The sequence below is a fragment of the Coturnix japonica genome, chromosome Z (genome assembly GCF_001577835.2).
Source record: "Coturnix japonica isolate 7356 chromosome Z, Coturnix japonica 2.1, whole genome shotgun sequence".
Lineage (NCBI taxonomy): Eukaryota > Metazoa > Chordata > Aves > Galliformes > Phasianidae > Coturnix > Coturnix japonica.
In genome coordinates, this window is record NC_029547.1 from 13,180,481 (window position 1) to 13,194,032 (window position 13,552).

Below are 13,552 nucleotides of genomic sequence, written 5' to 3' on the forward strand. Positions count from 1 at the left end.
GGGCAGCCTAATCTAATGGGTGTCAGCCCTGCCCTCAGCATGGGGCTGGAAATAGATGGTTTTTAAGGTTCCATCCAAATCAAGCCATTCTGGAGTCTCTGAGTGTGTCTATCTTGCCCATGAAATCAGCCATGAAAAGACCTGTTAACAAGGAAAATAAAGCAACTCAATTTGTTCTACTGCCAAATTCATAGAATGGCTAGTTAGAAAAATACTCTAATGATGTAGCCATCATTTGCTATTAGTCATCAACAGAAAATCTCTCATCACCAATTAATAGTGCTGTGTCAACCTTTACACCTTCACATAGGGTTTTTATTAAAGCTATCAGTATACCATTATTTATAATATTAAGGAAAAGCTTTTATGATGAACACAATACTTCTTTCTTCAACAGTGGTGATATCTGTTGGTGGCAAATATCTTCCGTACTTATTCTGGACCTCCACGCTGTAAAGCAAAAAATAGACAGAGTTAACTATTTTCCTCTAAAAGAAAGGGAAATTGATATCCAGTCTTCTTTTGCAGTTATAGATTAATAAACAAGTCCTAGATTTAACTTCATTTTTACGCTTTGATTTTTAATCTGTAATGGAACATGCTACATGTCAGAAAAATCATTGCCTGTCATTAATAGCTTATTGTGCCTGATGGAATAATATAAACAATATAAAAACCTCTGCAACCTATATTTGCAGCTGCTCCCTATCCTCTCAGTTGGAAGAAACATGACACTTAGTGACTCTGGAAAGATGAGACAAACAGCCGTAGTAGTAGCTTTGGATTTTTTTTTTACTGCCCAAATTCCAAGGGGCAAAGTAAAAGCAAAGCCCAAGAAACCCACTATAATCTTTATGAGAAATCAGAAATTCACTATTTTGACAAAGTTATTTAACAACTTGCCTTGTGGTTAAAAACAAACAAACAACAAACCAAAAACAGAGGTAAAGAAGTATGTAACTACAGGAAAGTGATTGTTTTATTTTGAATTTAAATAGTCACCCACTTGCACGCTGAAATATAGATTTCCGCTAGTACCATTATACCCTTTAAGTGTCCTCATTTAAGAAAGCTACTGTCTAGCTCTTCAAATTCTGTGCACTCTCCCTTTTTAAGTAAAAATGTTTTCATTTGAAAACTCTTCCAGAAGAAAAGCAGTTCTGCCTTGACTTTCCCATGTTATGCAGCAATTGCAAATATTTTAGGCAATACTTGCATCAAGCTTAACTAAAATGCTCCCAACTGTTAGAAGTGCAAAAATTAACTTCCTATTACATAACAGTTTCCAAACTAGTTTTTATGAATTTTGTACTTCAGTCACCTGGCAAGAGCATGAACAGCATTCTGTGCTCCCATATTCAAATTATGCACTAAACAATGGTTATAAAACAAGAAGGGAATATGCTTAGTGTAGGCTCTACCTATCACTGCCTTTCTACCTTTGCTTTAAATATGGATCCTACAGTGACAACACAAGCTACTAATTAGTAAGAGCTGTGAACCTCCTTCATCAAGGATTTGTTGTTTTGGTACTGCGTATCAACACTGCAAAAGCTCTTCTTAACAAAAATTACAATCTATTATCTCATGTGCAACTTTTAAGGACCTGCAGAACTACAAAGAAGGTTGGGTAAATAAGAGAACACACAACAGTTACTGAGACTTACTTGAATATATTCAATCTCTTCAGCTGACATAAGTTTCCTTCTGTATTTTTGAGGTAAGATTCTTGCTAATTCAGAAGTGTCTGGTGCACCATGTGCCCTACTAGCAGGTGAAATATTTTGAAAGGCTTCATTTGAAGCATGAGGTGACGGAACACTTGCTTGTAGAGATTCCTGTACTGAAACCCAGATTGAAAAACAATGTAAAGAAATACAACAAGATTGTACAGTTAATTAGATGAGTGGCAAATAAGCCACTGACAATTAGTTGTGTCCTAACATATATTAATATACTCAACTGACTCAACTTGTTTTTACTGTTACTAAATACATCAAAAGCACAATGAAAATATTCTGAAATTAAAAGATAGTATATTCAAGTGGAAGAAATATTAACACGGAAAGAAAAATGAAATCAGTATATGTCCTAACAAAGGCTTTTTCTCCTGTGGGAAGCTTTCCTTGCAGAGAAAGTATGAGGTATCATAATTGTGTTGTGGAGAGGGTAATGCAGAATGACAGTTCAGATGAATAACCAAGGTCCACTGAGGTGATGCTTTTGTCTACTTGCAATTGTAAAGGTGAAAAAGAGGCAGAGGCTTACAGAAAGGTGAACATCACAACAATGACATACACGTGCAACTCTGTACCTGTTTCTAATATTATACAGCAGGGCAGTGTAGTGTATCAAATTATGTCAGTAATGTGCAAAATGAGGATCACATATTGAGCATGAGCAACCAAACTGTTAATGAGATGTAGTGACCAAGTAGCAGGACTGAAAAGTATCAGACCTAGCACTGTAGTTGCTTTAGCTCATATACTGTCTGTTTGGTGTTTTTTTTTCCTCCCCTGTTTGACAGCATAACCCAATAGTAATACCATAAAATAACTTGGCTGGCCTTTGAAACATAGAGTTTCTAACAGCACAGCCTTGATCTGCAACATTGTTTGGCTATGTCCAAGCAGCAGTCTGGTATGGTGAAACACAGTTACTGCCATAGACTTCCAGCAAATGGAAAAAAAAAATACAAGAAAAATACAAGAAAAAATGTATAATGGCAAAATTCTTCAGATGCAGAGCTAAACAAGATGTAAGTAACGTGCTTTTTATGCCTCCGAGAAAGCAGTTGGCATGAGAGGTGGTGTGAGTGACAAAGTTATCCCCCAAAATAGTTCCTGACTAGTTCACAGGTATGGCAGAAGTGGCACTGATAGGCACTGTAGGTACTTTGTAATGCTAATGGATAAACTAATAGAAATAAAAGAATATTTAGATGTCTAAGCAAGCCTTCCAGGAGATAATTCTGGTGCTGAAAACTTTGATGTATCAGAAAAAAAAAACCAAAAAAACCCAAAAAAGATAAAAATCAGTAGTGAGCTAAAAAAGGTCAAAACAACCATAAATTCTGAACGAATGAGAGCAGTGTAAGACATCTTTGTAAGATGCTTGCTATTTTAGTAGGACACTCGCTATTTCAGTTTCAAATGCTTTATTGACTCCAAAGAAAAACAGCATACAGCTTACATAGCTGTGATGTCTAAATGTAACTGTACTGGAGATGCTATAAATGTCAACGTAACTATAGGTATAGATTGATGTCTCAAAGATGGCCATGAAAATATATATATTTTCTCCCCTCAGCAGTAATTAGTAAGACCAGGAAATGTTTATTGAAATGTACAGTGGGGTAGCTCTGCTACCTGCAACCAAGGTTTTCAATACCACAAACATTAAATACCACAAAAATCAAGAAAAGATGGGATGAGGAAAATGTAACAGCATTTCTGTAATCACTGAATGCTTAAAGCTGCTTTAAACTGACCTTGACACAACCACTTCAGAAGAATATGACCATGTGCAGAGAAGAGACTTTGTGTGAGTAGGAAATCTTAAAGAATCTTGTCTAACCAAGAAACAGATGCAAGAAATAGACATGTATTATGTCTATTCCGCCTGTTGTAGAGGAGACACCACAGTGACACTGTAGAGATGCAATGAGGAAGGCTAAGGCCCTCTTGGAATTAAACCTTGCAAAGGAGGAAAAGGATAACAAGAAAGGTTTTTTTAAGTATGTCAACAGTAAAAGGAAGACTAGGGAAAATGTGGGTCCCCTACTAAATGAGATGGGTGCCTTGGTAACAGCAGATGCTGAGAAGGCAGAGATTCTGAATGCCTTCTTTGCTTCAGTCTTTAATGCTAAGACTAGCTCTCAGGAATCCTGGACCTTGGAGGCAAGAGAGAGAGGCTGGGAGAAAGGAATAGTTTCTGTAGATCAAGGTGGATCTGGCCAGAGAGCACCTAGCCAAAATCCAACAAAAGACAAATCCATGGGCCACAACAGGATGCACCCACATGTGCTGAGAGCTGGCAGAGGTGATTGCTGAACCGCTCTCTATCATCTTTGAAAGGTCTTGGCAAATGGGAGAGGTGCCTGAAGACTGGAGGACAGCCAGTGTCAGTCTTCAAAAAGGATGAAGAGGATCTGAGAAACTACAGGCCAGTCAGCCTCACCTCTGTCCCTAGAAAGGTAATGGAACAACTTATTCTGGATGCCATCTGCAAGAGAAGTTTATCAGGAGGAGACAACATAGATTCACCAAGGGGAAATCGTGCTTGACCAAGCAAAAGCCTTCTATGATGCCATCACTTTAGGTTAGGTAGATGGGGGGTGGGCAGTGGATGTGTACCTTGGCTTCAGCAAGGCATTTGACACTGGTCTCCCACACCATCCTTACTATGAAACTTAGAAAATATGGGATAGATCAGTGGACAGTGAAGTGGACTGAGAACTGACTGACTCGCAGAGCTCACAGGGCTGTTATCAGCAGTGCAGAGTCTGGCTGGAGGCCTGTAACTAGCAGTGTTCCCCAGGGGCTGGTGCGGGATCTGGTCTTGTTCAACATTCTCATCAGTGACCTGGATAAAGGGATAAAGTACACCTTCAAGTTTTCTGACAATACAAAGCTGGGAGGAATGGCTCACACACCTGCAGGCTGTGCTGCCATTCACCAAGACCTGGACAGACTGGAGAGATGGGAGGAACGTGATGAGGTTTAACAAGAGCAAGTATAGAGTCTTGTACCTGGGAGGGAATAGTCTCATGCATCACTACAGGTTAGAGGCTGACTTGCTGGAGAGGAGCTCTCGACTACAAGTCGGCCATGAGCCAGCAGTGTGCCCTTGTTGCTAAGGTCAGTATCCAGAGGTGTGTTAAAATGAACACAGACAGCAGCTTGAGGGAGGGAATCCTCCCCCTCTACTCTGCCCTGGTGAGGCCACATTTAAACTACTGAGTCCAGTCCTGGGCTCCACAGTTCAAAAAAGACAGGGATCTCCTAAAAGGAGTCCAGTGGAGGACCACAAAGATGATTAAGGGCCTGGAACATCCCTTGTGCAAGGAAAGGCTGAGTTACCTGGGTTTGTTCAGTCTGGGGAAAAGAAAACTTTGTGTGTGTGTGTGTGTGTGTGTGGGGGGCAATTAAAATTTATGAATATCTAATAGGAGGTGAGAGACTAATGGATGAGGCCAGTCTCCTTCGGTGCCATGCAGCAACAGGACAAGGAGTTACAGCCTAAAACTTGAACAAAAAGTTCCGTAAGGTGCAAAAGAACTTCTTTACAGTAAGGCTGACAGAACAGCTAGAACAGGCTGCCCAGGGAGGTTGTGAAGTATCCGTCTATGGAGATATTCGAGACCCACCTGGACACCCAACTGTGCCACCTACTGTAAGGTACCTGCTCTAGCAGGGGTTTGGAGTCAGTGCTTTCTCGAGGTCTCTTCCTACCCCCATGATTCTGTAAAACAATCCTTTTCCAGAAACCTTACCCCGAATCAGTGGAGGCATTTGGCTGAAGCAGAAAATACGTTCTGGCACAGAACTGGTAAGGCCTTACCTACATCTGGGGCATGCTGCGTCCCCAGCCAAAATACTTACTTTTAGGCCTGGGACCGCTTTTTCTGTCTGGAAACTTAATCAGCGGAGTATGTGGCTTCACTACCTGCAACGTAACAAGGCAGAAGAGAAATGAGGGGAACAACGCGTTTCCGGACAAACATTAACACCGCAGTAATACAAAGGGCGGTGTTATACAACTCCACACCGCTGCTCCGTGCACTGACAGTGTGACCACCTTCCCCGACGGCCGTTCTGTTTCCACACACGGAGGCACGTCACCCTTGAAGCTATTATTCCTCCGCCCTCGCGTCCCAACAGGGCGGCGCGTTCCCTTCGCCGTCCCTCATCACGGCCGGGCCGCACAGGGCGCAGCTCACAGAGCGCCAAGCATCGCACGACCCGCTCCCGGCTCGGCCCCGCCGCACGCCCGCTCCCCACGCCAAGGACACCGCCGGCCCCAAGCCGCAGCCCCTTGCCCAGCCCCCCTCAGGCCCGGCTGACAGCGAGCGGGGCCCGCGGGCCGCGCCGAGATACCGGCCCCGTCATCGCGCCGCTCCCGCTCCGCCCTGCCGGAGGGCGCCGATACCTGCACGACCCGAGTGGCCGCCGCCATCTTGCTGCCCATGGTGACCCCCGCCCCGCAGTGCCGCCCGCACGAGGGGCAGCGCCGCGTCCCGCCTCGTGGGCAGGGCGAGCGGAGCGGGCGGAGCCGCGGGGCGGAGCGGGGCCACAGCCAGCGTGTCTCCGCCCATTTAAAAAGCAGATACCGCCGAGTTTACTGAGTCACAGAATGACCCGGGTTGGAAGGGACCTCAAGGATCATGTAGTTCCAACCCCCCTGCCTGGCAGGGCCACCAGACATACACATTTCACTAATTTCAGGTTGCCAGGGCCCCGTCCAACCTGGTCCTTGACCCTCCAAGGACGGGGCATCCACAACTCCCTGGGCACCCGTTCCAGGGCTCACCACTCTCCTAGTGAAGAACTTCCCCCTAACATCCAACCTAAGTCTTCCCTCTTTTAACTTAAAACCATTTCCCCGTGTCCTGCTACTGTCAGCTCTTACAAAGAGTTTACTCCCCTCCTGGGAGTAAGTTCCCTTCAGGTACTGAAAGGCTGCAATGAGGTCACCCCGCAACCTTCTCTTCTCCAGGCTGAACAACCCAACTCTCTCAGCTTGTCTTCATAGGAGAGGTGCTTCAGCCCTCTGATCATCCTTGTGGCCTCCTCTGGACCCTTTCCAAAATCTCCATGTCTTTTTTGTACTGAGGGGCTCCACACCTGACACAGTACTCCAGATGGGGCCTCACAAGAGCAGAGTAGAGAGGGACGATCACCTCCCTATCCTGCTGACCACCCCTCTCCTGATGGAGCCCAGGATCCCATTTGCTTTCCGGGCTGCCAGAGCGCCACTGCTGGCTCATGTTGAGTCTCCTCGTCCATCAGGACCCCAGGTCCTTCTCTGCCGAGTGCTCTCAAGGACAACTCCTCCCAGCTGTACAGTGCCTGGGGTTCTTCCGGCCCAGTGCAAAACCTTGCACTTTGCCGTGTTGAACTCATTAGGTTCTCCTGGCCCAGCTTTTCCAGCCTGTCAAGGTCCCTCTGAATGGCATCCGTTCCCTCCACCGTATCGACTGCACCACTCAGCTTGGTGTCATCAGCAAACTTGCTGAGGGTGCACTCCATTCCCTCATCGATGTCATTAATAAAGATGTTAAAGATCACCGGTCCCAAGACAGACCCTTGGGGGACACCACTCATTACCGGCCTCCACCTGGACATAGAGCCATTGACCACCACCCTCTGTCTGCGGCCTTTCAACCAATTGCTTATCCATCGAGTTGTCCACCCATTAAACCCTCTTCCCTCCAATTTGGAGATGAGGATGTGGTGGGGGACCATGTCAAAGGCCTTGCTCAGGTCCAGGTAAATGACATCGGTTGGCAGAACAGTGCTTTATTTAGGCCACTGCACACAGACAGGTGTAGCGGATAGAATACAGGTTAGGCAGGTAGGCGTCAGCGTGCAAGGAGCCAGGACACAGCGCTCACACACAGGAAGCCGCTCCTCTCACCTCTGTCCTGTTTTCCAAGTGGAAGCACAGCAGCAGCTGCCTGCGTCTGATTCCTGGTGCTCACCACAGCTAACCACCGTGTGGTGCAGAAGTGTCAGAAAGGTTAAAACCTCATGCTTTAGCAAAAGTAGGATAGAACGTATCAAGTAAGGGCAATCTACAATCAAACACCATCTATCTTCCCCAGCTAGAAGAGATTCCGAATGGTGAAATCTTTCTCGGCCTGTAGAACAACTGCTTTTAAAGATGGATCTTTCGCCCAGTTGATTTGGCATCCCAATATGAGATTCTGCAAGACAGAAAAATATAGTTTAAAAACTACAAATGTCTTCAAAAAAGATCAAAATGTGGACTGTTGGCTTTTGTTATCTGCTTTTTTTCTTCCTCAGTTTGGAAGTGCTGTGCCTCTCATCTTTGTATTACATACATACTTCTGGAAGATGCGTTGTATCTCTATAGTTTTAAGGGAACAGAGAAATGGACATTAATAGGCTGTTTCTAAACTCTGTACATAATTATTCCAAAGAAGTTTCTAGTAATTTAATGCTTCTGGTTTTTAAAAACACGATTATGTTAGGAGTTACATTCAGCATGCAGTATGTCATCTTTTTGCAACACAAACTACAAACCTGCTTCTGAAAGCCATGACATTACCTGGAGTATGTGTTGAAGTAACACAGTCATCTTCTTTTCGTGCTGTAAATTCTTATGGATAAGCTTCAACTTGTCAGTAACTGTCATTTTCACTACTTCCTTTTTATTCTTCGTTGTGGTAAAAGTTTGCATGGCCTTCACTGCAGACTGCTTCAGAGCTGCTCCATTATGAGCAAAGCAAAGCATTCAAAAGGTGATTAGCAGGCAGAAGACATCTAAGGCAGTTCTACTGCAATAGGCCAAACTCACTCCATCCCTCCCCTCCAACACACCTGCCATGAGGAATAAATGCTGTGGGTATCTGGTACCAACATACACTCACTGGCTCCCCAGCTGCTAACAGCATGGTCTGTGTTTCCATCAGACATGGATGTGATTTGAACAGCCATCCCACACCCTGTCTTCATTTGACACGATGTTACAGACAGAGACATTTTAGATCTTTTTCCCCTTTTTCAAATTTGATGGAAGACAAACTCAAAAGTCACACAAGGGACACATGGACAATACCAGTAATATTACCATGTTTAATAGAAAACTAGGATAAAAGTTAGAATGAATAATACTTTTAAGGGAGAGGTCTTAAATAGAAAGCATGCTACTGCTTCTGACCCAGTATTCCTTCCCTTATTTCTTAAGATATTATCAATTTCAAATCTAATTTTTTAAAGTGATTTCAAATCTAAATTTGGCCCACTATAAGCATCCTGAATAACAAGACCTATACTATTACACACGCTCTTACTAGGTAAACCCACTCCTAATTCACAAGCATTTCACAAAAGTACAGTTTGACGAAAACATATCCGTTAGGCCTCTCATAATTTTTATACCTGCATTGAGAATTTCATAGTTACTTAATATTTCTAAAATAGCAGTTTAAGATACAAACTGTATTTTTAATTACAACACAAAACCAGTACATATATACATAAAACACTTACCGTATCTTTTCCTTCTAATGTCATTCAATTCCTCCCTAATCGCACGTGTTTCCTGAAAGAAAAAAAAAAAAATCCTGGACTGTTATCTCCTATAAATATCGATGATGCCAACTCAGTCTGCAGAAGCAGTTAAGGGCAGCTTTAGAAGCAGACTTCCACATTCATATGAAGTATTTTGCTAATTTTAACACCCCTGGGAACCACATATTTAGTTCAAATGACTTGTGCATTCCTGTTACTTTAAACTGTGCCTATGTCCATACTGAAGTCGGCGGGCCTGTGCTTCTGCAACAGAAGGTACAACTGACACTTACCTGATGAGCTTGAAGTATTTTCCAGTTAAGATTGACGATGTCTCTCACCGTTTCCAGGGTCTTTCTAACAAAGGAAATAGTTACATTCTTTACAACCAGTATGATGTGTCAACAACAGAAATGCTGTAACCAAAGTTATTTATTACGATTTTTTATTTTCATTATTGTCCTTTACTGACAGCTCAGGCTGGCAACAATGAATTTGCTGAGAGAAGCCTGAGGGCTATCAAAAGGGACTTCAGGGGACTGGGGAGATTAGTGGATGGAGTGGGAGTACAGGTGGTATTTTTCTCTATCCCTTCAGTGGCAGCAAGGGACAGAGAGAGAACCAGGAAGTCATCTCATTAAAGTAAGACTAAGAGTCTGGTGCCATTGCAGGAACTGGAGCTTTTTTGATTATGGGTTGGTTTAATCAGTGTCTGGCCTGGTGTCTGCAGACAGGTCTCACCTGTCTCAAAGGGGGAACAGATCCTAGTCCAGAAGCTGGCAATTGTATTGAAAAGGTTTTAAACTAATTATCAAGGGGGTATTAAGGCTTTCTGGAGATGAGCCTTTGGGGGAACAATGCTGGGGTTGAGGCTGAGGCAAATGGCAGCAGGCAAACTATGACTTAGCTGCTATTATGGAAACGTAGTGGAATTGCTTCCACGACTGGAATGTTGCAACGGATGGCTATAAGCTCTTTAGAAGAGATGGACATAGAAGGAGAGGCATGGCTCTGCCTTAGAGGCCTCGAGGCTGGGAATGATAAGTTTCAGTCTCTAAAGGTAAGGATCAGCGCAGGACCAACAAGGCTGACATCCTGGTGGGGGTGTGTTTGTGTTTATAGGCTGCTTAACCAGGATGGAGAGGCAGATGAAACTTTCTATGAGCAGCTGGCAGAAGTTATGCGATCACCAACCCTTGTTCTCATGGGGGACTTCAACTTCCCTGATATATGCTGGAAATATAATACAGCACAGAAGAAGCAGTCTAGTATGTGGAAGTTAACTTCCTGATGCAGCTGATAAGGGAAGGGAAGTTATAGCTGATAAGCTATTAGGGAAGTGCCCACTAGACCTGCTGTTCACTAGACTGGTGGGAGGTGTGGAGGTTGGGAGCTGTCTTGGAGAGCGATCATAAAATGACAGAGTACTCCCTTCTTCATGAAGTCAGGAAGGGGGCCAGCAAAACTGCTACCTTGGACTTCTAGAGGGCAGCCTTTGTACTATTCAAGGCTCTAGAGTCCCTTGGGATTCATTCCTGAAGGGTAAAGGAGTCCAGGAAGGCTGGATGCTCCTCAAGAAGGAAGTCTTAAAGGTGCAGGAGCAGGCTGTCTTCCTGTGCTGTAAGATGAACTGGAGTGGAAGAAGACTGGCATGGTTGAACAGGGAACTTTTTCTGAGGCTCCAGGAGAAAAAAAAAGAGTGTCCATCTCCTATGGAAAAAGGGATGGGCAACTCATGGAAAGTACGAGGAAGTTGCTATGATATGCAGGGAGAAAATTAGAAAAGCAGAAGCCCAGCTTGAACTCAAAACACCCTACCGTGCACTATCATCATTTTGTTTCATTTTCTTCCTCAGAGCGTCCATAAGCTGGATCCTGTGGGGTATAAAGAAGAGACAAACCAATGATGAAAACTGACAAGAAGTTGAGAGATCTAAATTTAGGTAAATAGTAGAATTCCAAGTTTCTATTTATACCTACATTGGCATTGGAAATGCATATTATTAAAAAAACAAAACCAAAACTGACCACAACAGTAACTTTCAAATACTGAACTTGTGAAATACTGGAGCTTAATTCTCAAGACAAGAAAAGTGTATCAATCAACCATTTGTAGGAGTAACAACACACTTCTCTCTTGACAAATATACCTCAGACACCATTAGTCCCAGTCTGCAGGAGGGAAGCTAGGCAAAGGTAGGAATTCAAATGAACAGCCATGCAACATAGGAGACACACAACTACCAACCTCCACTCTTCTGTAAGAATTTGTAAAGTACACCCAACAGCTTTGTTTTCTGACACACACAAACTGCTTTTATGTTATTTGCAGGATCTCAGAGGCTTGCACGTGCTCCTATTTATTTTTCATTACTCCCTATGGTATCTGTGTTTCTGTTCCTGAGGTTTCAATGGTGTTAAATCTCTCACGTTTGCAACACGCGCGACATCACTTTGAAATCCTATTTTAATCAGAATCATGCAATTGTGCGTTCATGTGCACACAGATAAAGCAGCAGAAAGCCTCCAAATAAACAGGAAGAAGAGCCATCTACCTTTGTAAGACTAGTGCTTTGCTTTCAAAGGCAGTTTTTACTTTATCTACTTCTTCCAAATTTTCATCGGCACTGAAAAAAAAAAAAAAAAAAAAAAAGAAAGTGAAAAAGAACAAAAAAATGTAAAATCAATCTCCAGTTCTTAACTTGCCTTCTCTGCACGCCTGAAGTATGAATCTTCAGTGAAATACATTACATTAATTCCAGCCATCACCAGAAGGACTGTAAATGTATGTTGTAGGAACTATGGCAGATACAGAACTATACTAGAAGATGGAGAGGAATATCTAGAATATGGTCTCTGGAAGAGTGGGCGAGCTACTTATGAGGATTACAGGTATGTAGTGAAGTTGTGCAGGGAGAACATTGGGAAAGCCAAAGTGCAGCTAGAACTGAGCTTGGCTGCTAAGGTTAGGGAGAATAGTAAATATTTTTTTAAACATGTCAATAGCAAGAGGAGGGCTAGGGAAAATCTCCATCCCTTGTTGGATGCTGAGGGCAACCTGGTCACCAAAGATTGGGAAAAGGCTGAGGTACTTAATATCTTCTTTGCTTCAGCCTTCAATAGTAACACTTGTAAGTTCCTGGGAACACAGCCCCCTGCGCTGGTAGATGGGGAGGGAGAACAGAACAAGCCCTGCATGATCCACAGCGAGATGGTTCTGGACCTGCTTTGAAAGCTGGATGTTTACAAGTCCATGGGGCCGTTTGGATGTGGTGCTCAGATATATGATTTATATGGTTGTTAGAGTTAGGGTACTGTGGTTAGGCTGTGGATGGACTTGATCTTCAAGGTCTCTTCCAACCGGGGTAATTCTATAATCTCTTTGCCATAATTCCTTCACTTGCTTTAACTGAACCCTTATGTAGTAGGGATCGCTAACGAGGAGCTCTCACCAAACAGTAATTACCAAAAGAGCATTTCTAGCGCGTTTTAACTGAAGAATGGTTGGGAACCGAGCCGACAAGTTTGACCGTAAGGCACGACATACCTCTGGGCAAAGTCTGCTTCCACGTCCCTGTTGCATTCTTCATCTGCAAAGCAAAAGCGTCAGTAAAACACCACAGAGTGAGACGGGGCGCACAGGGAGCGGAGCAGAGCCTGAGAGGGCCGAGGGGAGCCAGGCGGGTCTTACCCTGCGGGCACGCGGTGCTGAACTCCATCACCAGCTGCTTCACTTGGCTCTTCTCGCTGCAACGGAGCGAAGGACGCCATCAGCCCCGCTCGCCCTCCCGCCCGCTGGTTCTCAAAGCCACCCACCACCCACGCGTCGCTCCCGCCCCGCCACACGGCACGAACCACAGTTGCTTCACGGCGTCCTTCGCATTCGGATCGGCCGCCACGGCCGCAGCGCTGGCCCCGAGCCGGGAAGGCTCCTTCAGCCGCGCCGCCATCTCTCGCTTTCAAACAGCCCCGCTCCCGCCCGCCATCAAGCACTTCCGCCCGCGCCCGCGGCCAATGGCGGCTCCCGCTGCTCCGGGCGGGGCGGGGCGGCTGTGGTGTTCACTCATTACCTCAGGCTGCTAACCGCCGTGTTCGCACTCATTCACTAAGAACATCTTCTTTTAGAGTCTTTTTGATTCTTAGTCCTTCCAGCAAACAAAATAAAGCGTCTGCAATTTTTTTATTTTTTTTTTCCCTTAAGCTTCTCACTGTTAATGCGGATTTATCCCCTTAAGGAATAACTTGATATGAATTTAAAATGGTAGCATCTATTTGCTCTGATGCAGTAAAATTAA

At 44.3% G+C, this 13,552-nt stretch overlaps 2 protein-coding genes across 3 annotated transcripts; both read right to left on the reverse strand.

Moving 5' to 3' along the window:
* Nucleotides 1–280: 280 nt before the first annotated feature.
* MRPS36 (mitochondrial ribosomal protein S36) lies at nucleotides 281–6,281 on the reverse strand. Its single transcript, XM_015848631.1, has 4 exons — nucleotides 6,151–6,281; nucleotides 5,604–5,667; nucleotides 1,668–1,843; nucleotides 281–450 (listed from the first exon to the last, which is right to left on the reverse strand). Exons 1-4 carry the CDS (start codon nucleotides 6,187–6,189, stop codon nucleotides 433–435), a joined length of 297 nt encoding a protein of 98 aa, XP_015704117.1. The 5' UTR covers nucleotides 6,190–6,281; the 3' UTR covers nucleotides 281–432.
* Nucleotides 6,282–7,500: 1,219 nt separating this feature from the next.
* On the reverse strand, nucleotides 7,501–13,270 carry CENPH (centromere protein H). 2 transcript variants are annotated; one of them, XM_015848599.2, is made up of 9 exons: nucleotides 13,113–13,269; nucleotides 12,949–13,004; nucleotides 12,805–12,847; nucleotides 11,813–11,884; nucleotides 11,076–11,132; nucleotides 9,551–9,614; nucleotides 9,237–9,288; nucleotides 8,293–8,450; nucleotides 7,501–7,927 (listed from the first exon to the last, which is right to left on the reverse strand). In XM_015848599.2, exons 1-9 carry the CDS (start codon nucleotides 13,205–13,207, stop codon nucleotides 7,826–7,828), a joined length of 699 nt encoding a protein of 232 aa, XP_015704085.1. In that variant the 5' UTR covers nucleotides 13,208–13,269; the 3' UTR covers nucleotides 7,501–7,825. The 2 variants fall into 2 exon arrangements, with proteins under 2 accessions (XP_015704085.1, XP_015704086.1); XM_015848600.1 differs by lacking the exon at nucleotides 11,813–11,884 and having other exon boundaries at nucleotides 13,113–13,270.
* Nucleotides 13,271–13,552: the final 282 nt, after the last annotated feature.